The sequence below is a fragment of the Ictidomys tridecemlineatus genome, chromosome 11, assembly GCF_052094955.1.
Source record: "Ictidomys tridecemlineatus isolate mIctTri1 chromosome 11, mIctTri1.hap1, whole genome shotgun sequence".
In the NCBI taxonomy this organism is placed as follows: domain Eukaryota; kingdom Metazoa; phylum Chordata; class Mammalia; order Rodentia; family Sciuridae; genus Ictidomys; species Ictidomys tridecemlineatus.
Genome location: NC_135487.1, coordinates 100274894 through 100300349, shown reverse-complemented (window position 1 = coordinate 100300349; position 25456 = coordinate 100274894). Strand labels below are relative to the sequence as shown.

The window sequence follows — 25456 nt, the reverse complement described above, 5'->3', positions numbered from 1 at the left end:
CCTGGGGTCCTATGTCCCCACCACCCTGTCACCTCTCTCCCACTTGGCCAGTTCCCAAAGCAGTTAAAGAATGCATGTCCAGTGACAGCATATAACTTAAAGAAATGTCCTCAGTGGATGGAATTGAATGTGTATGTGTTAATCCAGAAGACTCAGCAGATAGGACAGACCAAAGAAAATCAAGACCTTAGTAATTTTTTGTTAAGAAGGAATTTGTACCCATCTGCCATGTAATGTCATAGTTAGGCATCAGAAAGCTCTCATTAAAAGGTCCAATAGTAGCTACATTAGGCTTTTCAGGCCATCATCTCTGTCAGAACTACTTGATTCTGCCATTAGGGCATGAAAGAGGCCATAGAAAGCACATGAATGGATGTGCATGGCTGTGTTCCAATAGAACTGCATTTATAAAAACAGGGAGCCCCACTTGGCCAGTGGACTGTGGCTGGCCCATCCTTAGTGTAGACCACACTGCCTGCCTCATACTCTCTTTATTAACAAGTATAAGACATTACACAATGTACACATGTGTCAAAACATCACAGGGTACCCCATAAATATACACAATTTTATGTTATTATGTATCAGTTAAAAAGTAAAGATTAAGCCGGCTGAGGGTGTGGCTCAGAGGTAGAGCCCATGCATGAGGCACTGGGTCGGATCCTCAGCACCACATGAAAATAAAATAAAGCTACTATGTCCACCTATAACTAAAAAAATCAATTTTTTTGAGAAAAAGGAAAGATTAAGAAAACATTTGAGACCACAAAAAGTAGATATCACTAAGGAAAAAAAATATAATTCTACTCCACCTGTTTTTTTCTGCCCTTATATTTTATGCTTCTCTGTTTAACACTGGATTCAAGTTCCAACACTCTGGGTGCTAACAGGATTCCTGTGTCAGCCTTGGAATCCACAAGTCCTCACATCTGCTGACCCAGTGGGGACGTGGGATGCTCCACAGCACCCTTTCCCTCCTTCACCTGTTCCGAGGTGAGACCGCGTGAGGTGTGTAATTGAAGACCTGTATTATTAAAACTGTCTTTTGAAAGTAGCACTTAAGGAAGGAGCCACCAGTCAGCAGAAAGCTCTGCTGTATCCTGAAAAACATAATCAACCACCTGCAAGCCAGCAAATTTGACTGGTTATCTTCCTCAAAAACAGGTTGGCCCAGGAGTGATGTTTAAATTGAGGCAGCTGTTTGTTAAAGGCAAAATTCTGGGGAGTCTGTTCATCCCAGCGGCTTGCTGGCATCTTCTCCTCACCACATGGATGGATCTTTATAAAAAAGGCCATGACTAATTCCTTTTGCAAATCAGATGAACCTTGGTCTCATTTAACTAATAATAATGATTCAAGTGACAAAATAGAGCCGGCTAAATGCTGAGGACCTGTCTTGCCGACTCACACCTGTGATCCCAGTTACTCAGGAGGATCACAAGGCCGAGGCCAGGGTCAGCATCATGGTGAAGCTCCAGCAACTCTGCCGATCTCATCTTAAAATAAAAAAGATAAAGGGCTGAGGATGTGGCTCAGTGATTAAGTACCCCAGGGTTCAATCCTTGCTACCATTTTTTTTATAAATTTTTTTTAATTAAAATAACAGTCATCCCTCGGTCTTGTGGGTTCCACATTCCCAGACTCAACCAACCTCAAGTCAAAAATATTCATGGAAAAAACAAAGTGTCTGCACTGAACACGTGCAGACTTTTTCTCCTGTCACTACTAGTGTAACAAGGATTTTCGCAGCATTAACTACTAGAAGAAATCTAGAGATGATCTGAGGGTACAGGAAGATGTGTTGGGTTCTGTGCAGTTGCTCTGCCATACCCCCCATGGGGCTTGACATCCTGGGATTTGGTGTCTACAGGGATCCTGGGACCAACACCTCAGATCCTGAGTGACTGCACAGCGCTGCTGCTTTTTCTATTGCCTTTTTAATTTTATTTTTTAAGTTGTAGATGGACACAATACCCCTATTTTATTTATTTATTTTTATGTGGTGCTGAGACTCGAACCCAGCATCTCACCCACGCTCGGCAGGCGCTCGACCACTGAGCCACATCCCCAGCTTCCCTTCGCTTTGGGAAGCACAGTGAAGAGGGCCATCAGAGGTGATGGCTCCTTACCCACGTGTCCCTCTGTCCCTCCTCTGAGGTCCTCAGAAGTAGCTCCAGGTGGGAGGTGCTAATGTCGGGCACCACCACCTTCACCAGCTGCTTCCACGCAGCCTCCTTCACCACAACCTCGGTGCCCACCTTGACCTTCAGAAGGCAGAATGCCTCCAGCACCTGGGGACATTTCAGGGAGGCCAGTTTTCGAACCCCGTTCTTAGAAAAGCAGAGTTGGGTATTTTAAGAGAAGATCCAAGAAGATGTCCGCTTCTTCAACACCAAACACGTGGAGGTCAAGGAGGAGTTCAGGGAGAGTCACTGACGGGTCAGCCAATGACCAGGACGTCACCCTCCCTGCTCCACGTCAATTTTGCTGACCACGCCTGCGGTCACAGACTCATCTTACCAAGTGTCAATGAGGGAACCTGTGGAGGACAATCTGTGGTGAGAAACAGACCGACAGCAGAAGGCTCCAGACTCCTCTCCGCTCCAGAGGAAGGATTCCAGAAAGGAAGGGGCTGGGGCACCACTGAGGGGAGAGAGACACAGGGAGAGGGACACAGGGCTCCATTAAGACAGCCAGAGAGATGAGGAGACAGCCAAGGCTGCCTGCTGTCCCCCCCCCCCGCCCCCCGACTCAGGCAATGGCAAGGCCCTACTGAGGTGGATGGTGCAAGGCGTCCATCCTCTGGAGGAGCGCAGTGTTTCTGGGAATGGGCTGGTTTGTTTTTGTATTCCTTTAATAAGTCTAGTTGCGACTTCTCATATGACCATTAAGTATGAAGGAAAAAACATGAATTTCCCAATTAATGCAACTACTTCTAAAGAATAGATCTGTTTGCTCTAAATGCAATGATTTAACTGTGGAATGTAAATTGTTAATGTTTAATGAGAAACCCCCTGTAGGAAAAACAGTGGAGGAAGTTTTTGAGAAATTAAATTAAAATCTAAAGAAGAAGAATTAATGTTAATAAGACAGATTAGTGCTTAGTACTGGGCAACTTGTTCTTGTTCCTGTGCACAATGGTTTGTGCTCTTGCTCTTGTTTGATTAAAATTAGTAGCCTCTCTTTTCAAGTTAACCGCTTGCCATAACCGTGGCACCAATTCTAGTCAAGAAAAAATAGTCAAGGTATAGGCCAGTAGTCTGGGACATTTCTAACTATTATTAAAAACTAAGTGGAAACAGCTCAAAGCAAAGTAAACTGAAAGTAAAAATGCTTGCTTATGCATAAGCCAAGATACATTCTTCTATTCTAATTGTAGCTATGTAATACTTTGTTTCTTTGAATAATGATTTCTGTTTTGTAACCACAAAGTACTGTGAGCCTGCCAAAATGAAAAGTATATATGATTAACTTCACAAGTAAAGATTGGGTTCAGCACCTTCATCTTGGTGTCTGTGTTGTTTCTCCACCCCCTTTCGACGACTCCTCACTATCCTCACTCCCTGTGGGAGCTAGACTCCTACAGCTGCCATCTGGTCTGACCACAGGGAACTTTCCAGAAGGGGAGGAAACTCAACAACGCCCCTGAGGTTAGAACCAGCCGTCCAGCTTCCGCGCTCAGTCCTACTGCTCCCTGAGGCTGTCCCGCAACACGGCAACCAGGTGATGGGCTCCCACAGCTGGACGGTACCAGCTTAAAGGGTCTCAGTCACTGTGGACTCCGCAGAACCTTGGGTGGTTCCAGGCACAAAAAGCACATCTAAGACATGTGTGCTGGATGATGCATGTCAAGGAAGGCTGGTTTCGAGGCGTAGGAGGCACATCAACTGTTTGTCCAGCAGTTCAAGAGAAGAGAGACTCAGACCTTGAGGAGCAGCCTCTTCCACCAGGGGAGGCCTGGCCTTGGCGCCAGGAGGCCCCGAGGTTCCTTGGGACCCTGATAGAGCCAAATGTCTTCAAAGTCCAGCTCTGAGACTCAGTTCCACTGCTCTCTTGCCCTCTACCGCAAGCCCTGTCCTTCTCCCCAGCTTTCTACCTGCCCCCAGTGGGGACACCCCTCAGCAATAGGAAATTCAAAACAGGACCAAAATGTCAAGAGCCAGAAGGAAAACTGACCTTTCAGGAAAGGTTTCTCTGTGCAGTAAGTTTTACAGTAAAAGAAGGTCCGTGCAGCGAGGGAGTGGGACGGCTGGGCGTTGGGCAGCTCCCTACCACCGGGGCACTCAGAAACCTCTGCCCAGCCTCTGCCCCCAGGAGGCCAGTGGTCACAAGCAGAGCACACAGGGCTGGCTCTAGAGTGTTCCCTTCCGTTTGAGGGGGAAGGGGTGGAAGCTTGGAGAACATCCCCAGTCCCATTGCACATGCACACTGCAAAGAGCCATGAGCTTCGGGAGGCATTAAAAGCAACAAGCAGAGCCAAGAGCTTTGCCACACAAGGGTGGGTATCCTGGCTAACCACTGTTCTTCGGATCTCCTCGGATACATCCTGAGCCCCACCAGGAAGACTGGTAAGAGACTTCCGTGGAGCAGAAAGGAGCAAGACGTCAAAGGAGCCCTCAGCTCCACCCAAGTAAACAATAGGGGACGCCTCCAAAGGGTCAGCAGAGGCGCTCCCACCTCCCAGCCCCCAGGTCCAGGTTCAGGCACTTACCTGCAGGTGCTTGTGGTCGTTGTTGTAGACCATGGCCAGGAAGATGGACATGAAGATGTGGCTGTTGATGATGATGCAGTTCATGAAGTACGAAGAGAACAACCAATGCAAGGTGTAGGCAGGCATCCTAGGAGGATTCGGTCATGTTTCCCAGGTGCCCATCCTGGTTCTGTGGCCTTTCAGGCTGGCCTCAGGCGACATCCCCCCTCCCACAGGCCCTGGAAAGCCTGCCCACTCTCCCTCTCCCCTGTGGGCTGCCAAGGGTCCTCAGAGCCATCCCCGTCCCTAATGCTGAAGCTCGCTCCAAACCTGCCCTTTTGACATTCTCGGTGCCTTAGGAAGGCGCCAGCATTCAACATGGACAGGACCTGAGCCATGTCGCTGTCCAACTCTCTCCCTCGCATGCAGTTATGGAGACCTAGGAGGAGAGCCACCTGCCTCGAGTGATGGAGGGAACCGGAAGCGTGGTCACGCTGCATGGCGGGAGGCGCAGATAGATTCTCCGACGTCAGCAAGAATGAAAGGGGCACTGTGAACGACTGGCCAGGAGGAGACGTGACAGTTAAACCACTTCCATGGAAACTGGATTTCCTACAGGAGGGATTGGAGGGCTGGAAGAAAAGACCCACGAGAACACAGCAGGACAGGGACTTCCCTGGCTTATGTTTTCACCAGGGCCAGCCCCAGAAGGAGCGAGAGCCACACTGAGGGTCCTGCCCATCACTCCATGACAGATGCCTTCCCCTTCCCCACGCACTTCAGGGACTTGTGCAGGGAGAGCCCCGCCCACACTCTGGAAGGGCTTTCTGCTCAGAGCAGCATGGCTCCATCACTTCAGCCCCAGGAACCAGGCAGATCCATAACAAACAGGACGCCAGAAGGAAACACTGGTTTTCCTCCCCTGCAGCATCCACACAGGAGGAGAACTGGCACGTGGAGGGTATGGCGATGCCAACTGCTGTTCACCTGCCTCTCCTGTTTCCTGCTACCAAAGGACGACAAGCTGCTTGGGAGAACCCACCACGGCTCCCCCCCCAAAGACAGAGCAGGCCCTTAAATCAAGCATCAGAGAAGATTCCAGAATAGAAAGTGGGTTCCAATACTTAAGAGCAGAATATCTAGAAATACCTCTAGTAGCTTTCCATTTTAAAAGAACCCATCTAAATTTAGGCTACCATTACTGTCAAATTTTATATCCTTCAATGCTTGTACAATAAATATGATTAAACAGCAAGTCTGTCTTTTCCCTCTCTGAGTGATGCTCTGTCAGGAGACAGCTGCTTCATCTGTCTGTCTGTCTGCTGGTTGGTTTGTAGGCACATACTGTCCTTCTGGATGGTTCAGCAGCAATCTGCTAGGTCCTGATGGCTGGCAAGGTCAAGGTCAGAGAGAGAAAGATGGGCAGAATTACAGCCCCAAGGATTCTATCCCTTATCCCTGGAAGTGTATAATCTATTTCTTTTCAGACAAATGAGGAGTTTACAGATGTAATTCAGGTTCCTAATCAAGTGACTTTAAAAATAGGGAGGTCACCTTAGATGACCTGGGTTGGCCCCATGGAATCCCAAGGGCTCTTAATGTCAGCAGAGGACAGAAGAGGAGGTGATCCGCTCCAAGCCCACCAAGGACCCTGGGCAGGTTGGAAAGCTGTTACCTCCTCCTGCAGGGGCAGCCCCAGACCTCCAGGAAGGAGCAAGGCTCAGCCTGTGCATTTATGGGTGCCTGTGAGACCCCACTCAGAGGATGCGGCCTCGCCTCATGGACCTCTGGCAATACAGGCTGTGTGAGAAAGTACTTCAGTCTCCTCAGTGTGTTAAGGGTGGAAACCTGACAGAATGCTGGCCTGTGCCTCAGAGCTCACATCATGCTCCAGTCACAAGGCTGGCCCGCAGTGTCCACTGTGTGGCCTCAGCTCCTTGGGCGGAGTTGACAGGAAGCCAAACCGAGACCAAAGGGACAGAATAGAATGCCCAGAAGTAAGCCCTGGTGTATGTGGCCAAATGACTCTTGATAAGGGACACAAAACCATTCAGTGAGGAAAAGAACAGTCTTTTCAGCACATCATTTTGGGGAAAACTGGACATACACATGCAAAAGAATGAAGTTGAACTCTTACCTAATACAACACCTACAAAAGAAAACATAGGGCAGTAGATTCAGGACACCGGAGTTGACAATGATTTTTTTTTTGATAAGATGCCAAAAGCACAGGCAACTAGGAAAAAATAGAAATATTGGACTTCATGAAAACTGAAGTTTTGTTCATAAAAATATAACATCAATACACTAAAAAAAACAGTCCATTGGATGTGAAAAATAATGGCCAACCACATATTTTTTGCACCACCACACCAGGTGTGAAGCGTAATTCTTAGCAGTAGGCTGTGTATAAAACAGGATGCTGACTTTAAAAACCCCAATGTTTTATAATGGTCATTAGTATGCCTGCTGTTTTCTTAAGCAAGGCATTTTCTTTTGATGTTTTCCATAATATATTATTTAAAGATTCCTCTACAACAAATACAGACTTCTTTTATGAGGGGTAGAACCATAGAGACCCGAGGAAAATTATAACAGTGTATCGGAAGTAACCTATAAAATTACTAAATTTTGAGTATGCACCCTATCTCCCCTCTTTTGCCCTGGGGAAGAGGTTTTGTTTCATTTGCCTTTGATGCTCCCAACACTAATTAGTTAAATGTAATCTGTGAATGGTGACAATCTTCACACACACACACACACACACACACACACACACACACACACACACACCTACCTTCCCCTCAAAGCTTGCTTAATCCCAGGCTACACATAAACAAGTAGCTAAATGACAGACTCTGGGAGGCCAAGGCCAGGTCTGTGCTGTATCCCGGAATGTTGAACAGTACCTGACACCTAGTAGGACCTCAACATCTCTCTGTCCAGTGTATATAGGACCAGAAATACCTGACTCCCTGTAGAGCAGTGTGTTCAGTTGGATGCACCATTTATAAGTGAGATTTCCAATCCATGAAACTACAGAAGGCCTGAGGCTGACAGCTCAGAAATACATCCTATGAGAAAGGGTGAGGGTACAGATGTTTGCAGCTCACAGATGTGATGGTCTGTTACTGTCCCTCAAAAGTTCCCCTGTGATACAGTGCAAGTTATGAGAGCCTTAACCTAATTAGTGCATTAGTCCCTTGGTGGGGACTAACTGGGTGGTAATGTAGGCAGTAGGGTGTGGCTGGAGGAGGTAGGTCTCTGGGGACTGCCCCTGGGGTTGCTACTCTGTCCTGGTGAGGGGAGCACTCTCTCAGCTTCCAGGGTGTCCTGTCCTGAGCTGCTTCCCTACTCCGTGCCATTCTGCAGTGATTTTATTAAAATAATAATAATAATATAATAATTATTATAATTGTTGTTATTTTGTGTGTGTGCAGTGATGTTCTCAACTGTGAAGAGGTGTTTGAAAATCGACTCAAATATGCCGCCCCCCACAGCAAGGAGAATGGCAGGCGCCTTTTCAGGGGTTAAGTGATTTTCAAAAGGGTGTCCCCGGAGTTTTTATTGAAAACCCCGATGTTTCCTGATGCATGTTGTTGTGGGAGATATGCTTCCATTCTCCCGTGACCAGGGATTTGTATTCAGCTTGGCAGAGAATGGGATGGTCGCCTATAAGGAATGTGAAGTAGCACGTGTTCTGACTGCTCAATGGACAGTTAGATCAGAACCTAGGACACGTGAGTGTGTAAAAGAGTACGTGTAAGAGGTTGTGGTTGCATGTTGCCCAGTGCAAGTTATTGAGTTGAAGTTGCATTTGTTAATTCTAAAATATGGAAGGAAGTATGGTGTTTGGTCCACTTGAGGATTCACTCAATAGAGTATCAGACTTTGTTTCTTTTTTGTGGCACTGTGGAAATGTGAATGAGAACAAGTTGGTGACATCTTTCAGGTGGAAGCATTGTCCGAGGACACACTCATCAAGTTGGCCAAGAAGCCATTTTGTGAAGCCCCTGTTGTCTCAAGGCTTTTGACGATGAATTCATGTGTGGAGACGGTAATTCTTCATGGACCTTTGTTTGCATTTGGTGAGTCACGGAACGTATCTGAGTAGATCATCATTTACCAACATGTCCACAATAATCTCACATATTATGCATAACAGGTCATGGCTGGGTAAATATTACCATTTCCTTATTTGCTTTTAAGAAAAGTAATAATGACATTATATTTTCTCCTTTTTTTGCCTTGAAGTATGTCAGTGTCTTAACCAAGCATGATTGTTGGTAGGTAGGCTAGCAAGAACTTGAACTCAGGGATTTTACTGTCATGTAAATCTATTGTTTTTCATTGATTTCTATTAATATATCCAGGTTGGCATCCATTTCGTTTTTAGCTTTTGACTTTCCCAGCTGTGGGCACCCTGACAGCCTTCAACCTTCTGTAAGCACAGACAACTCTATAAGGAACCTGAGGATAAATTTCCCTGTGCATATCCCCTTGTGAAACTGCTTAAGCACTACTTGGTTTACACACAGGTGGAATTTCTAGGTCAAAGTGTGCATGTTTCCTTCTTTGACTAAGCACTGCCAGGTGGCTCTTCTGAATAGCTCTACCTGTGGCCAGGATTGTATTATCTAGCTTTCTAACTTTTGCATGTGGAGTAGATACATAGTGGGAGCACACTGTTTTTGTTGGTATTTTTCTTGGTATCTATTCTGATGCTTTTCACTGGGGGATTTTCTCCTGTGAAAATGGGCTTCCTCTGGATGCCTCTGCCCATTCCTCTACTTGACCTTATTTTCTTCTTCTTTTTAAAAATTTTTCAATGTGACTTTTTAATTTTAGTTTTATTAAAGACATTGTCCCTTGCTTGCATAGTCTATACCTAAACACTAATCCTTGCTCCAAGGCCCAGCTTGCTCTCAGATGCCTCGGGAGGGGAACGGTCTTTGGTGATAGCCAAGAGACAGCCCTGTAGGGGGCACAAGTGCTCTGGCCCTCTGGTGTCTTGTCAGCAGTGCTTCCCATGCTCACAGAGGGTTTCAGACATTATAAAATTGAATGAGTTCATTCAGAAATTAGAAGTTCTATTGAAAGATATTTGCATGAGCCAAATAAAACCTATTTCTAGGCATCCTGGTGAAGACAAGGTTTTATCTTTATGTCTATGTTTTTTCTGTGTTTTGTTGTTGTTGTTAGAATGAAATTCATATGTTGCCAGACCATTCTAGCAGATGTGTAACTAGATGCCATTTAAATTACCCACTTTTAAATGGTAGACATTTTTTTAATGAACACTGCCTGTCTGCACCTTTTTTAAAAACAGGACTGGGCTGAGAAGCCCAAATACCAATGGTTAGTTGGAACATATTTTTCATTTGGCCTGTCAGTATTCCCTGAGGTCATCTGTGCAATCAGCTTCGTTACTCCTGCTCCCTCACTGGATTTCATAGAAACCATATGTTATGTATGAATCAGAGACACCAATCCTTGATTAGATGCTACCCTACTTTCCAGAAAAGACTGGGCACACCATGAGTTGCACAATGATGGGACCAGGGTCCAAAGGCTGCTGAGAGGGAAGGACTGGTTGTGAATGCATTTTTGAAGGCTCCAAGCTGGAACTCTAGTGGCACCAAGCAGGGCAGATACTGGTGGGGGTATTTGGGTACTTGTTGGTGAACACCTGCGCACCTGAGATGAGTAGGCATGGAGGAGAAATCAGCAGCCCATAGGGCTCAGGTATGGGCACAGGAAATGACATCATTGCCTTGACAATGGATCAAACAGAACATGGAACCCTGGTATCCAGGCACCCACTTAACTGACTGAGCTCATTTGGTTGGAGAAACTGGAGTGAGAAGGATGTTTCCCTGTCCTTGCAAACAATGCCGAGCCTCAGGCTCCCAGGAATCTCAGGGGGGCCAACTAGCCCTTTTGTGGATACACTGGGTGAGGCTTCAACTTAGACGCCAGAGCCTCTTGCGATTGTCGCAGAGGAGCTCAAGAGTAACAGTGAGTAGCACAGGGCAGGTGAGCCCAGCAGGCCCTCTAGTCTGATCCCTGATGAATGGCCCAGGACTCCTATTCTGACTGTGTGTGTGTGTGTGTGTGTGTGTGTGTGTGTGTGTGTGTGTGTTTGTACTGATGGGAACTGTCCCATTGTGCTTTGACTCTAGTGTATTGGCACAAGTCATTTTTCTGTTTGTCACCATTTCCATTTTGAACCCACCATTCTTGGTCCCAACCCAGGGTGAAAATAATCAGAACACGGAGGAGCCCTTCAGGGTACAGAGCCTTGAACCTTACAGGCAGGACCAGCTTAGGAATGAGCTCCTGCCTGTCATTTGTGGGAGGAACCTACATTTCAGCAGCAACATGGGGTTAATCTCCTGGGATTCCATCCCCACCCAGCAGGTGCTTGATCTCTTGTTCCCAAGGTAAGCACCAGACCACCAAGCCCAAGTGTGTAGCCCCCTCATGCCTGGGTCTTGGGGCTGCCATGTACCTCTCAGGGACCCAAAGGTTTGTGATACCTAATAGATAGAGGACCACACTCATAGTGGAATGTCAGCCCCGAATGGGACGAGTCCTGGAGGTGCCTGCCACAGCCTTGCAAGGGGAGTGAACTTTCCCTCTCAGGCAGAGAAACCATCCTGACTCCAGCTGATCCACAGAGGTCCGTGGAGCAGTCCCCACACACCTGGCACCACAGCTCAATAGTGTGCACTGAGCTCATTCCCAGGTGGACTCAGCGAGGCCAGGTGGTCTTTCTGGTGTGATATTGGCTTCGTGAAGAACGTAGATCTGTGCCAGAGGCATCTCAAAACTCGGGCCTTGGGAAAAGCACTTTTGGGTTAATAAAGACATGTTAGTATACATAGTGGGACAGAGCGTCCTAGCTGGGACATAGCTGGACAGGGGCTTTGGACATGACAGCTCCCACACCCAGAGAGATGTGGGAATCAGCAGTTTGGGCTCATTCACTGATGAACATGGAGAAAGCACCCACTGTGTGAAGACACGTTTCCAGTCACATTTCATAATTCAGTGAAAAATGGGGTGCAAATGACCGCCATTGTGTCCCTTTTCATGGGGGTCAGCCTAAAACCGCAGGTGCCATGAGTACATATCCTACATGTGACTGCATCCCTGACTCCATGAGGCATAACTGCACGTTGTCCTCTTCAGTGACTATGGTGGACCCCTGGACCAACTTCAACATAGAATGGGCTTGGGGTCAAGAGGGTGGGCTCCTGTTTCCAGAATAGGGACCTGCAAGGTGATTTGACTTGGGAAGGCTGAGGAAAGACTGCTCTCCCCAATTCTGTGTTCTGCCTGCAGTGTAAGGTGTGGGGCTTCAACAGTAGGAGGGGTAAGGCGGGGAGTTGTAGGTAGTCATGGTCCACTGAGGAAGCCCCTGGGACAATGGATCCCCCCACACCACACCTCCCTGTCCTCCCCCAGGGCCACAGAGATGTGGTTTGCACTCATGGGAAAAGAGAGGTCCACCGCTACTCAGGGGCACTCAGTGAGAGCTCACAGAGAATGAGGTGGCATTGCAGCCCACGCCAGGGGAGGAGGTGTCTCTTGAGCCCTGAGAAGAGTGGGCAGGAGGACAGACACTCCTGGAAGGTGCATTCCAGGTTGGAGAGCACGTAGCCAAGAGGAAGAAGAGTGTCAGGCCTGCCCAGAGGAGGGGAGAGCTGGTCATACCATGGATCTAACGCTCCTTCGTTGAAGGTTCTTTGCCTGTGGCAACCTGTCCTGTCCCTGCCTGTACAGCCACTGTGTCTGGTCTGAGGTGGACTTGTGTGTTCAGAACCAGGGACGGTTCAGAAGTGTAGGGTCAGAGGTTTTCTCTGGAGGCCATGGAGAAGGCAAGGCCAGGGTTTTGCTGACTCCACACATGCCTCCCCACAGTGCCTCACCTTCCTTCCTGGGGACCTGGATTAACTTCTACACCGAGGCTTCCCATCAGCCTTCAGGCTCTCTGAGTCTGCAGCAGCTGCTGCCATATATGGGGCTCTTGCTGGTTGGTTTGTACCTGGAGCATCAAGCATACCACCTCCTGGCTGCAACTGAAGATGGCATATCAAGCCAGGCAGCGCATGAGAGCCAGGCGGACCGGGGTGAGTACCTAAGGGTATATGAGGAGAGGTCCGACTCTTGTCCCACTGCAGGGAGTCTGTATGCCTGGTGTTGGGCTGGAAATTAGGATAAGCCTTTGTCCATTCAGGAAGTGACCCCAGTCTGCAAAGAGGTCCTGTGTGGGCTAAGGGCCTGAGTTCTTCCTGGCAACAGGGGTATTGTCTGTCTGTGTGAAGGTCAGGGCAAGGCAGTCATGTTGGGATCTTTTCTCCTCTAGCTACAAGCTCAGTTCCTGTCACGGCTCCTCAGCCAACCCCAGAGCCAGAGCCTTCTCCCTGGGAAGGGGCAGAGCCAGAGTCCAGGACATCAGGGGTCTCCTCTGGGTACTCCCCACGGCCCCAGTACAACAGGCGGGTGAGAGGCAGGTGCCTCATTCACGTGTACCTTGAAAATGAAATGACAACACAGTATAGGAGCATCCTGGTGAGTCTTCGAGCAGGGGGGTCTCCTGGGAGCCCACACTGGGGAAGCCCCGAGTCCACAGCAAACACCTTGGACTAGGCCTGTCTTCTTGAACTAGAGCTTCTGGAAGGTCAGGAAGGAGAGCATAAAATGAGGAAGAGAGAGGCGGGAGAGCAGCAGCATGCCACGTCTGGGTGCGAGTGGGCCTGCGTGTTTTGGGGTGTGCAGGTCAGAAGTGCAGGAGTGAGTGCTGGGTTCAGAGGAGGTCAGAGAAAAATCAAGGGTACAGGCCATCCTCTACTGACCTTGGTATTGAGGAGGAGTATATTGAACCGTGGAGGTTGAAGCAGAGGAGTTGGTAGTCATTTTCTTGTGTGTGGGAGGGGATATGTTGCTGGTTGAAGGGAAGGGAGCCATTGTAGAATGACTAGGGTGGATAGGTGTGGGTCACAGACAACTGGGGGCCTTGGAGGGCCCATTAGTGTCCTACTTTGCATGTGTGTGAATAGCAAATTAGCGGGTCTCTCTGCAGAATTTTCCTGGGTGTGGAGTATCCATCATGAGACTCTAATGTCCACCTCCAGGGGAGCCATGTTGAACCACTGCACCTGCTGGGTCCAAACCTCCTGACACCCTAGCAAGCACTGACATTCTCGAGCCCAGCAACTTCCATGCCTATCATTAAAGAGTCCTAGTGTGTGTTGTGCCCTGGCTGTCAGGACCAAAGCACCTAGGGTTTGTGCCTGGTCCACACAAAAATGCAGCTGCATCCCAGACCAGAGCAGGGATATGGAAGTCCACTGGACCATTTCTCCCATCTTGATGGGACTAGAGTGTGTCTGTACAAAGCCTTTTGGTCCTTATTCCCCTGTCCCTGTAGGGCATAGCAGGTTGAAGCAAACTCTTGTCCCAATATTGGGCTAGAGGCTCATAGGAAGACCCCACATGATCACATGAAGGCCTCAGGTAGCAGGGTAACAAGATGGTGCCCTTGTGTTGAGAGCTCTCTTGTCTCTGATTGTCCTTGAGCACTGTCCTCTGGGTAGCTACTCCCAAATTCCCTCTCTGATGAGCTTTCTCCAACCCTGCTCAGGTGACCTGCCAGGACAGCACTACAGTCATCATCCGCAGGGCCTTAGATGCACACTTGCTCCAGCAGGAGGATCCAGAAAACTACGAACTTCTGCAAATTGTCTCGAACCATCAGAGTAAGTGGAACCATCAGAGGGTAGGGAGCAGTGAGTCACAGTGGGCTCAGGATAACTGGGAGACAAAACACAGTGTGCATTGACCCAATGCCCAGGAAGAGTATGGTGGGACTTGTGCACAAAACAAAGTGTAATGATGGGGCATAAATCTGCAGGTTCTTCATGTTCTCCAGGGGCTGTGGACCTGCCTATCATGTGTTCTTTCCTTGGCCTGAGGAGGCATTGCAAAGCTATTATCCACAAGGGGCCAAGAACACAGGCTTCTTTGTCTTGTGTTAAAGAAGACAGACAACCACAGGATGCCTACTTTGGCAGCCTTTCCTGACCTAGACGAGTACATGAGAAAAGCAGTTCAATGAACAATCATTTCTGGCTTCCAATCTTTCTATTCCTTGCAAACTGAGTCCACTTAGGACCAGAGGCCATTTCTAGAGAGAAGTATGTGGTAGAATAGAACCTTTCACAGCTTGTAAACCCTTCTTGGAGAGAGAGGGGGGGAGGGAGGGAGGGAAGAAGGAGGAGGAGGAGGAGGAAGAGGAGGGGGAGGAAGAGGGGGAGAAGGAGGAATAGAAAAATGAAAATAAGTTGAAGGAAGAGACCATGAATAAGAAGGTCAAGATGACTATTAGAAGAAGCATGAGGAGAAGATGAAGAAGAACAAGAACAAGAAGGAGAAACACAAGCCGAACAAGAAGTATAACAATAAATTGATTAAAAATGTGAATGAGAATTATACTCATGAGGAGGAAATGCAGAAGTGGGGAACTCAAGAGAAATATATTGCTCTGGGTGGCACAGCCCTGCTGTGGACATCCTCCACCCATGCTCAACACACCTCCAAACCACACCCTCAAATTAGTGTAGCTTTGTATGAGTGGATGAATCCACTGGCAAGGTGGAGGCACCCACCATCAAGTGCTTTTCCCCAAACCCACCTGTGATCATTGCTGCAGTGGAAAGGAAACCTTGAACACATGAGTCTTTGGGGACCAATCCAGATACAAAGTCTAGCTGTTTCTCTTTGGTGGGTCCAACGTGAACTAAGAGGTTCTGGGGTACAAGGGGCTATTTCCTTGAAAGGTGTTCCTGTAGCGGACCTCCTGTGCATAGAGGGTCCTCAGGGAGGAATCAGTGGGGAGTCTATGGTGGAACAGTAGCTGGATTTGGGGGCTCTCAGGTCTGTGTGTGAGACCTGAGCTGGCAGAGGTTCTCAGTTTTGGGGGATGTTGGGTAGTATATTCCTTGATTGTCACCTACCATGCCTCTGCCCCTGCCTCTCCAGAGCTGAGGATCCCTGCTGATGGGAAAGTATATTACGACCTGGATGGAGGAGTGGATTATAACTTTCTTCTTCAGGAAACAGCTGCCAGCAAGTCATTGAAGGTCAAGCCAAAGGAGGTAAACAGCCACCTTCTTCACTCTTTACTCCTGGTGCCACTCCACATCCTCCAAGGGGACAAGAACCTCAGGTTCTGGATGGATGTTGTAGAATGCCCACAGAACCAACTGCCAGGCTGGGTGGGGTGCAGTTGCTGGGCTTTGCTGATGTTGTCATCCCCCACAGTTCTTGGAGCCTTCTGTGGCAGTGGCATCCAGGACCCCAGCAGCTGTGAGCAGCAGTTCTGCAGTGGCTGCAGGATCATTGCCCCAGGCCACCCAAAGCAATGAGTGCTGCATGAGAAAAGTCACCAGTAGCAGCTCCTCACTGCTTCACTCCAGCGAGCAGGTGGAAGACAGCCACTTTGTTCACGTCCTCCTAGAGGGACAGAGCCTGAGGGAGACAAAGTGCATCCTGGTAAGCCCGACAGCAGGGCTGCCTCCTGGGTGTCCACACAGTGGAAGGCAGGAGACACAGCCAACCCTGGGGCTATGGCGGGAAATAAAGAAGAGAGAGGTCTGTCTTAAGGGCTTGACCTGAGGAGGGAGAGCCTCAGCATGCCCAGCTCCAGTGGTGAGTGGGCCTGTGTATTGTGGGTTTTGCATTTGCAGGCCAGAAGTGCAGACGGAAGTGCTGTGGACAGATGAAGGCAGAGATATGTCTAGGGTGTAGGCTGCAGTGCCTAGAACTTGGTATTCTCAATGAGTTAGGTTGGAGCAGAGGAGCTGGCAGTGATTTGTCACATGTGTAGGAGGGGATGTGTTCCTGGTGGCAGGGAAGAGAACCTCCTTAGCATGACTAGGTGTAGGAATTTGGGGTCAGGATCACCTGGGGGGTCATGCCAAAGCTTCGGAATGTTAGCCTTTGCATGTATGTAAATATGGAGCTAAAGGGGTTCTTGGCAGAATTTCTATGGATGTGCAGTAGACACGCTAATGCTGCAGGTGTCCAGCTGCAGAGGAGACATGTTCAGTGACTGCCAGTGCTGAGTCAAGTACATCATTACAACCAGACCCGCACCGAGCTTCCAGAGGCCAGGGCCTCTCAAAGCTGTCATGAAGCACTCAAGTGCACACTCTTGTATCTGAGTCTGTTTTGTGTAGTGGCAGTCAGGACCAAAATTTTCAGTGCATCTGCCTCTTCCACCCACAAAGGCAGCCTGCATCCCAGAGCACACTTGGTGCGCAGATCCCTAACCCATTGCTCTCATCTCAGTGTGATGAGAGTGTGTCTGTGCATAGGCAGTTTGGTCCTTTGACCTGAGTGGAATGTGGCTCCCCAGGGGGAGGGGAGATGGCAGGTACAGGCAGATATTTGTACCAGGATTGTTCTAGTAGCACATTGCAAGAACCCAGGGGGTATATGGAGGACACACTCGGGTAGCAGGATAACAAGATTGTGCCCTTGTATATGTAGCTGAGATTTCTCCTGAATGTTTGACCACAGTCTTCTGGGTAGCTCCTCTAAAAGCCATTCTCTGATGACATTTGTCCCACCCTGATCCAGGTGACCTGTCAGGAGACGGTGACAAGCCTCATCCGCAGGGCCTTGGACCAAAATTTGTTGCAGCATGAGGATGTGGACAACTTTGAGCTGCTGAGTATGATTTCTGAGGATGAGAGTAAGTAGGACAATCAGACAGTGGGGAGACATGATCCACAGTGGGCTCAGGATAACTCACAGCCAAGAGAAAGTGGGCCTTGGCCCCAAAATACCAAAGTGTGGTGGGCCTGGCAGAGACTCTCAGGGGGTGTGGGTGTTTTGTGGTATAATCCTTGAGTGCCACCTAACAATTCTCTTCACTTCGCTCTGCAGAAATCAAGGTCTCTGACCACTCACTGGTGTGTCTGTCCATGAATCCGGGAATAAAATATTTCATCGTGAGGAAACGCCCCCAGGTCAAGGGAAAGGAGGTAAACACCTACCTTATTCAAGCTGTACTTGTGCTGCCATTCCACTCCCACCTGAGGAAATAAGAAGCCTCAGCACCTGGAAATATGTGCTAGAAGCCCATAGAGCCACTTGACAGGCTGGGGTGGCTTTCTCTTTCTGAGTTTGCTGATGTTCCATCCCCCACAGTTCTCAGAATCAACCTGCAAGTCCTCCAGGCCGCTTTCCCACAAGCAGGTGGGAGACACCTGCTTAATTCGTGTCCACTTAGAAACACAAAGTCCAAAGATGGCCAAGACTGTTTTGGTAAGCCTGGGAGCAGGGGTGTCCCCTGGTGCTTACACCTGGGTGGGGAGCAGACACTGGTCCAATACCATGGACTACTCATGCCCTCTTGAATTTGGAGCTTCTGGATGATCAGGAGGATAGAGGGGAATCAAGAAGGGAGAGGTCAGTGTGAAGGGCTGGTGCTGAGATGAGGGAGAGCAGCAGCTTGTCCACTGCCGTGTCTGAGGGAGTCTGTGTGTCAGGTGGCAGCATGCAGTCCAGAAGGGCAGGGGCAGGTATGGGTGACAGATGAGAATAGGATAGGACCTAGGTTGCAGGTTCCCTTGTATAAGATGCTGATGTCTATGGAGGAGGACAGCAGTGTGAGGTTCTGCATGTTCCTTAAACAAGGAGCTGAGAGAGTCTCTCTGCAGAGTCAGTATGGATGTGGAGCAAGCACACTAAATGTCCAGGTAACCCAATGACCACCCTTGCCGGATGAGGTGCCCTCCTACATCCCAGCCAGCACTGAGCCTCTGGAGGCCAGGAGCTCTTGTGGCTATGTTTCAGCACTCCTGTGTGTGGTCATGTTCCTGGGTCTGTTTTTGGCCCTGTCAATCCAGACCAAAGCCTCTAGGTTTTGTGACTAGGCCATTCCCAATGCCACCTGCATCCTCGGGCAGACCTGGGATCTTGGAGGCTATTGTCCCATTCCTCCCAACTTGTGGGATGAGATTGCATCTGTATGCACGTAGTTGAGTCCTTTCACTTTGAGAGAAGTGCAGCTCCACAAAGAGCAATGGCAAGCCCAGGAAGTCCTATGTACAAGGATTGGGCTAGTAGCCTATGGGAAGAGCCTACACGATGCGCAGGAGGTCACCCTCAGGTAGTAGGGTCATGGATGTTGCCCTTGTATTTAGAGTGGAGGTGCCTCCAGAATGCCCCTGCCCACTGTCCTTGAGTAGTCACTTCAAGGCCCATTTCCTGAAGGCCTGTCTCCCATGCTGCTCCAGGTGACCTGTCAGGATAGGGTTCCTGTCGTCATCCGCAGCGCCCTCGACCTACACTTGCTTACTCAGGAGAAACCGGAGGATTATGAGTTGGGCCAAATCATCTCTCACCGTCAGAGTAAGTGAGACAATCAGATGGCAGAGAGCAAGGGTCAGGATGTGTACTCAGGTCAACTCTTAGCACCAAAGAGTAGTCTCTGACCCCCAAGAACACTCCAACAGGGTGTGTTGGGTTCTTGCACAAAGACAACTGCACTTCTGCTGGTGGAAGTTCTTGAGGTCCAATAGTGTATCCCAGTGGATATTGCGGCTTCCCACCAGGTGCCCTGCCCAGGACATGAACAGGCATACAAAGATGACATCATTGAGGAGTGAGGAGGAAAGCCTCTTTCCAGGAGCAGTATGCTTTCATGGTCTGGGATAGGAGTGGTTTCAAAGAAACGTGGGAATACATGGGCTAACAATGGAACTGGCATTTTGTGGACTGAAGCAGTACTATTGAAAGCCTTCTGTGTGACCAGAAATTCACTGCCTGGGCAGAGCATTGCCAGGATTCTAGCAAGCAGTAACAGGATGAAATTGGGAAGAAAACACAGCCTGGGAGACATCCTGAATCATTTGTTTTTGCATAAATTCCATGGTCTTCCGCACCTGAGTCCACTTGCCAAGGAGTGATCACAATAGCCAGGTTGTGATCCCTAACTAAAGTCAGATGAGGGCTTCCTGAGCACGTAGCCACAGAGCTCATCTGATAATAATGCCAGTGCTTTTTCGTTGGTTGGTTGGTTGGTTTTTGTGAGCCAAACACCACAGCAGCCATTATCCCAGCCTATGTACACTGAAGACCACCATCCCAATGAGTTCTAGGATCACTTGCCTCCTATCTTAACCTTCTGTTAGGTTAGTAGAGTCTATGGAAGTGGAAGTCTGTGTGGGGCCTTGGTAGCCTAAGAAATTCATAGCAGAGATCCCCACATCCAACCCAGAAGGGATGGAGAACAGGCTCTAGGTTAGAGGAGGGTGACAGGAAACAGGTGTTCAGAGGAAGGAGAAGCAGGCTGTTGTATTCCCCCACTCGGGGTCATGGCACCACTGGGCCATACACCATGTTGGAGGGAAGCAGTCCCTTTGCTGGTCTTTGGAACCATTGTTCTCAGTAGGGCAGCATTTGGAATGTGGCCTCCATTCTCAGAAGCCTGGTTCACATGGAGGCAGGCTCCACCAACGCAGAAGCGTGGCTCTAATGTGGTATCCGTGCTGGTCAGCCTGTCCTCACTGTGGCCATACTTGAGGAATCCTAGGCCTTTTCTCTGGGTTTCACAACTTTCTCTTTGGTTGTGCACTGAGGCTGTCCATAAAGCTCTAGTGTGTGGCAGTGGAGAGCTCCTCAGCCCTTGCCACAAAGGCATAGACTGGGAGAGAGAGAACAAGGCTGGGAGAGAGGGAGAGAGAGAAAGACGGAGAAAAGAAGGAGGACCTCTACTTGGAGAATGAGGATTCAGTGGAGCCAACAGGAACAAGGTACTGTTGCCCAGGGCGCACCCCTGTTTAGGTCTTCCTCCAACCATGCTCAACCTTTCTTCCAGTCCCTCCCACCTCCCAGTAGTGTATTCATCTTGAATGAGAATTTCATGTTGACATCAGAGCACTCACCATCCAATGCTTCCCTCCAAACCCACCTATGAAGATGGCTCATGTGGGGACTGAATCTTCGGCACAGGAGCCTTTTGTGGGAGATTTCAGATGTAAACCCTAGTGGTGTGCTTTGGCAGATGCAAGAGGACCTGAGATGTTCTGGATTCCAAAGCCTTTGGTAGGACAGACATTAGGTGTGTTGAAGTGCTCTGCTTAGTTTTTCCTCAGGGAGGACTGTGGAGGCTGTCTTGTTGGTATTGGTGCTGAATTGGAGAGCTCTCAGGTGTGTGGCTCTGGCCTTTTCTGGCACAGGCTCTCAGATGTTGGGCTGTCCTAGGGAGCACCTCCTGAGTGCCACCTTCTTTTTGTACACCCCTCTCTCCCCAGAGCTGAGGATTCCAGCGCAGGCCAACGTATTTTATGCCAAGAATCCTCACAAAAAATCCAACTTCGTGCTGAGGAAAAGGAGCCTCTCCCAAAAGAATGATGAATGGATCCAGCCTCAACCTCCCTCTCGTCCTGCAAAGAAGGCTCCAGCCCTCCTGAGGATGCTTGCAAAAATCTGCTGCTGTGTGCCTGGGCGGGGCTGAGGCAGCCCAGGAATATTTACATTGATTACTATTTGCTTCAAAGTTTGAATCTATAGTTTGCCATTGTCTTTGAGCTTGTTAGTAACACAGTTGTTACTCTATCCTGTATTTGCTGTTTCCATTAATATATTATTATTTTAAAATATATATGTTTTTGTTACCTGATCTACTCTGATGATTTGAGTATACTAAATGTAGCAGTGTTTCCTAATGGACACATCCAAACCAACAGGAAGGAATGTTTCATTCTATCAGCAAGAACTTCAGTTTTAGGAGTTTGGCAGATGGCATTATCTGAGTCAGTTTTCCAATGGGGGCAATGAAGTATCAGCTATCATGGTACAAACACAAACAAAGACACACAAACACACACAAGAGCGCACACACTCACTGAGAGATAGATAGACAGATGGAGTTGGTCCCTGCTGAAATACTTTGGAGACATGGTTCTGATTTCTCCCATTTTGGGGTATTTTCAATTGCACAAGGTATCTTGCAAATGAACCCATGTCTGAGGAAGACATACATGTGTACTTCACATGCCACTTTTCACATAGCAGGAAGGTCATGTCATGTAATATTTTTCATGCAGCTGTGTTTTGACTGTGAACCATACCATGAGGTCAGCTGTGGAATTTTCCACTGGTAGCATCACAATGGGGATCCACTCTTTGGATTTGGGGATATTTCCGATTTTCTTGATTCAGATTGGAATGATATATATATAGTTTTTGATGAAAATTCTGCATTTGATGGTAATGAATGCCATGCATCTAGGAATCTGTAGACTGCAGACAATGAATGGATGCCTAAGTTGCCTGGACTGGTCTGAAAAGTCCTGTAGCATCTGAGCAAGTGTGAGGGCTGTACAGGTCTTGCAAAAAGTCCAGGTAAGATGATCCTGCACAAAGCTGAACTCCTAGTGGTCTCCACAACAATGTAAGGGCCAAGGAGAAACACACTTCCACACAGAAGTTGGGAAGCTACCTTATGAAGGTGATTATAGGTATGGGATCCTCTTGGTAGGACCCGTTTTCTATGGGGCCAGAACTGTGCTCTGAATGTGGTTGCTGAGAACTTGGAATTTTCTAACTGAAGCAGTTCGTGCATGCTGCTTCCACTTGCAGGAACAAAGTGTGTTCTCGTTGAGCACTTTAGGCTGTCCCTGGTTGAACTAGAGTGTCAGAAGCACTTGTAATGATTGGCATTCACGGTTTCACATTGGAGCCTCTGTGCCATCTGTCAACCACTGATGGCTGCAAGTGGGTACCCTGCCTTTCAATAGTTTTCTGAAAAAGTAGGAGTTTTGAAGAACTGATCTTCTCAGCATTCCCCTTGCCTCCCCAAGTTGGGTGATGTCAATTATACAGGCTTCCTTGGGAGCACACATTTTATATTGAGCTGGAATTGGACTCTGGATGCGATTGCTGAAAATAGCTGGGGAATGGGAGAATGGAAGCTGTTTGCTGCAAGCAGTTTCAATTTGCTTTGTTGTTTAACTTTGTTGTAAGTTAGCACATGCTATTTTTTTTTCCTGTGGACCTAGAAGAATTCAAAACTGCTTCTTACAGGTGACAGGCATGCTTACACATTGAAGCCTCTGTGCCATTGATAAAAAAAACAGTTCACTCATGTGGGCACCTGCACTTCAAGTGAATGTTGTAAACAAGTGTGACAAATGGATGTCAGTGAGACTTTGGAGAACTGATCTTATCAGCTGGTCCTCTTTTCCCCAGAAAGTTGGTGATGCTAGATTCAAGAGAACTCTTTCTGACACCCTTCGTGTTTCATGCCTGAACTGTGCTCTGAAAGTTCTTGAGGAGAACAGCTTAGAAGTGCAGAAGTGAAGCTGTTTGTTGAAGCAGCTTCAAGTGGCACAAGCTAACTTGTTCTCAGTGAGCACATGGGGATTTTCCCTGGTTGAAGCAGTGTGAATGAGAATGGCTTTTCAGAGGGGTAGGCATGTTTGCATTTGGCAAACTTTGCCATCTGTCACCCAGAGTTCCTTGCATAAAACCTACATTTCCAGTGTTTTCAGAAAGGTGTGATGAGTGGGTTTCCATGGAATTTTGTGGAATTGATCTTTTCAGGCAGTCCTCATTGCCTTCTCAAAATTGTTGATCCTGGTGCAAGGGCTCTCTTGTCAGCCAACATTGTATTTTGGGCCTGACCTCGGCTCTGAATGTACTTGCTGTACTTCCCATCTTTCCTCTCTCTGGTCCACTACTCAGATCCCATTCTCCTTTCAATAGGGCCTCATCCAGGAAGCCTGCCCATGTGCCTCCCACTTGATTTAAACTTCTCCAGTGCACTTATTGTCAAAGCAGAGACTCCCAAAAGAGCGGGCTCTCCATTCTGCACACTGAAATTTCTCACCAGGGAGGACTCCTCCATGCTTGGATGGCAGGGCTGCAATCACCTGGAAGGTGGAAATAGGAGGCTGGTGGTGCTCCTAGCCAGCATGCTGGTGACTGCAGTGCATTTAATCTATGGCCCTCAAGGAGCTTTATGCTGCAGATTTGTGTACTTCTGCATCTTTATGCACACAGTTCTTCATGTGGGGAAAAAAGCAATGTTCTCAAAGTTTGCTTTATATTATACTCAACTGGTAATTTACAAACCCCAGTGTCCCATCTTAGCCCAGAGCCATTCCATCAGCCCAGGGCCAGTGGGTGGTCCAGCGGTCAGTACTATGCACAGCTCCCAGGTGGCTCCAGTGTGTAGCTGAATTTGAGAGCCAGTGTACTGTAGGATTTCCCGTTGAGGTTAGAATTCATTGACTTCCTCTTATGTCATTTCACTGGTTCAGGATATTCCTTGTCTCATGAACTATTCTGTGAAATCTTCAAGTTAGCCATCTCTGGTCATTTCTTCCCTTTGATGGCACCTGGTTCAACAGCTTGTTCTTGGGTGGGGTCCGTCATGGGCAGTCCTGGGTCACAGAGAGGGACAGGAAGACCATAATGTGGAATGGTGGTATAGAGAGTAAGGGTGGGGCCAGAGCCCACACTGTGGTTAGGGTAGGGAAGGGATCTGAAGAGACTACCTTGAAAGCGAGCTCTGGCTGCAGTTAACCAGGAATCAGGGCCTGGAAATGGAAGCCATGACAGGGCTTCTGACTAGAAAGGACACATCTTTCTGGGCTCAGTTGGAGGTCCATCGAGGCAGAGGAAAATAGAGAGGATGCAGGAGAGGGGGATGGTCTAGATCACAGAGCAGCTCCGTCATCATCATATCTTAGAGAATGGATTTTTTCTTCCAGTTGTTGGTAAATGCTAATTCATTCACGTGTTACATTCACATCCACCTCGTCCATTGGAAAGGCCGCTCAACCACCACAGGCAGTGGTATCTTGGTGGATGTGTGCATTCTAAAAGGAGGTGAGGTTGGCGCCAATAGAGTGTGTGGGCGCTCAGGCATTGGCAAGCTTGCTTTGGAGAGTGAATCCTCTAAATGTCATTGGGCTGTTTTGGAAAGATCGTGTGGTTTGGCTAGACCTAGAATGCTTCCACACAATTTAGCATGGTGTATATTTTAGAGAGCATGATCACTGAGGGGCAGGTTGCTGGTGTGAAGCCGTGAGTATTAACATCTATCAAGTTTCTCACCTGGAGTTGGCTACCTACAACTGGTGACAGTGTTTTGCTCCTACTGAGCAATACTGAACAAGTCTCTGGGCCAGTAATCCATTGCTGAATGACATCACCAACAAAAAGACACTGAGTGAAGGTGAGGACCAGAAGAGCCCGGGAACCACCTGACAGCAGCCCTGAAGTCCTGAGCTCTGGCACATCATATGCCAACTCAACTGGGTATCAACCTCTTCCTGGGCTCATTAGAACTGTGTGCTTCAACTTTCAGAAACAAACGCAGAATGACAGAATCTTCTCTGAGGACACTTTTCTAAGTCTTGTTTGCAGCACGTGTTCTAAGTCTTATTTGCAGCATGTCTTCACTGGAATGAGTAGTCATTTGGCATTCTGTTGTACTTAAAATTTCATGAGATTCTACTCCTACTTGGTAGGTTGGTGAAAGTGACTCGGCCTGAATGCATTTTACATCCCAAAATATGGCTTGTCTTTTCTCCTAAACCTATCAGGGCAATCAGAGCAGCCAAGGAGTACTATAAATTCAGGCACAAAATGGCCAGATAGACTGGGATCATTGTATATCTTTCTAGAACCTTCTTTCATGCTCTGGCTTCCCTGAGGTAAAGTGTGGAGACTCTGTGA

At 48.3% G+C, this 25456-nt stretch overlaps 1 protein-coding gene and 1 long non-coding RNA gene across 7 annotated transcripts in view; one reads left to right on the top strand and one right to left on the bottom strand.

Moving 5' to 3' along the window:
- The window catches only part of LOC144368213 (mitotic checkpoint serine/threonine-protein kinase BUB1-like), a 58306-nt gene that overhangs the window by 16914 nt on the left and 15936 nt on the right, over nt 1-25456 (bottom strand). For 2 of the 6 annotated variants that reach the window (XM_078026903.1, XM_078026902.1), the window contains exons 3-4: nt 5150-5250; nt 4712-4838 (exon numbers count right to left, since the gene is read on the bottom strand). In XM_078026903.1, coding sequence (XP_077883029.1) covers nt 4712-4838; nt 5150-5250 — 228 coding nt within the window. Of the gene's footprint in view, nt 1-4711; nt 4839-5149; nt 5303-6827; nt 6927-15711; nt 16226-25456 lie in introns of all 6 variants that reach the window. The other 4 variants (XM_078026905.1, XM_078026907.1, XM_078026904.1 and 1 more) reach the window with 4 other exon arrangements.
- LOC144368215 (uncharacterized) lies at nt 13151-15825 on the top strand. The gene is made up of 3 exons (XR_013427984.1): nt 13151-13267; nt 14340-14454; nt 15737-15825. It is a non-coding gene; the product is annotated as an uncharacterized LOC144368215 (long non-coding RNA).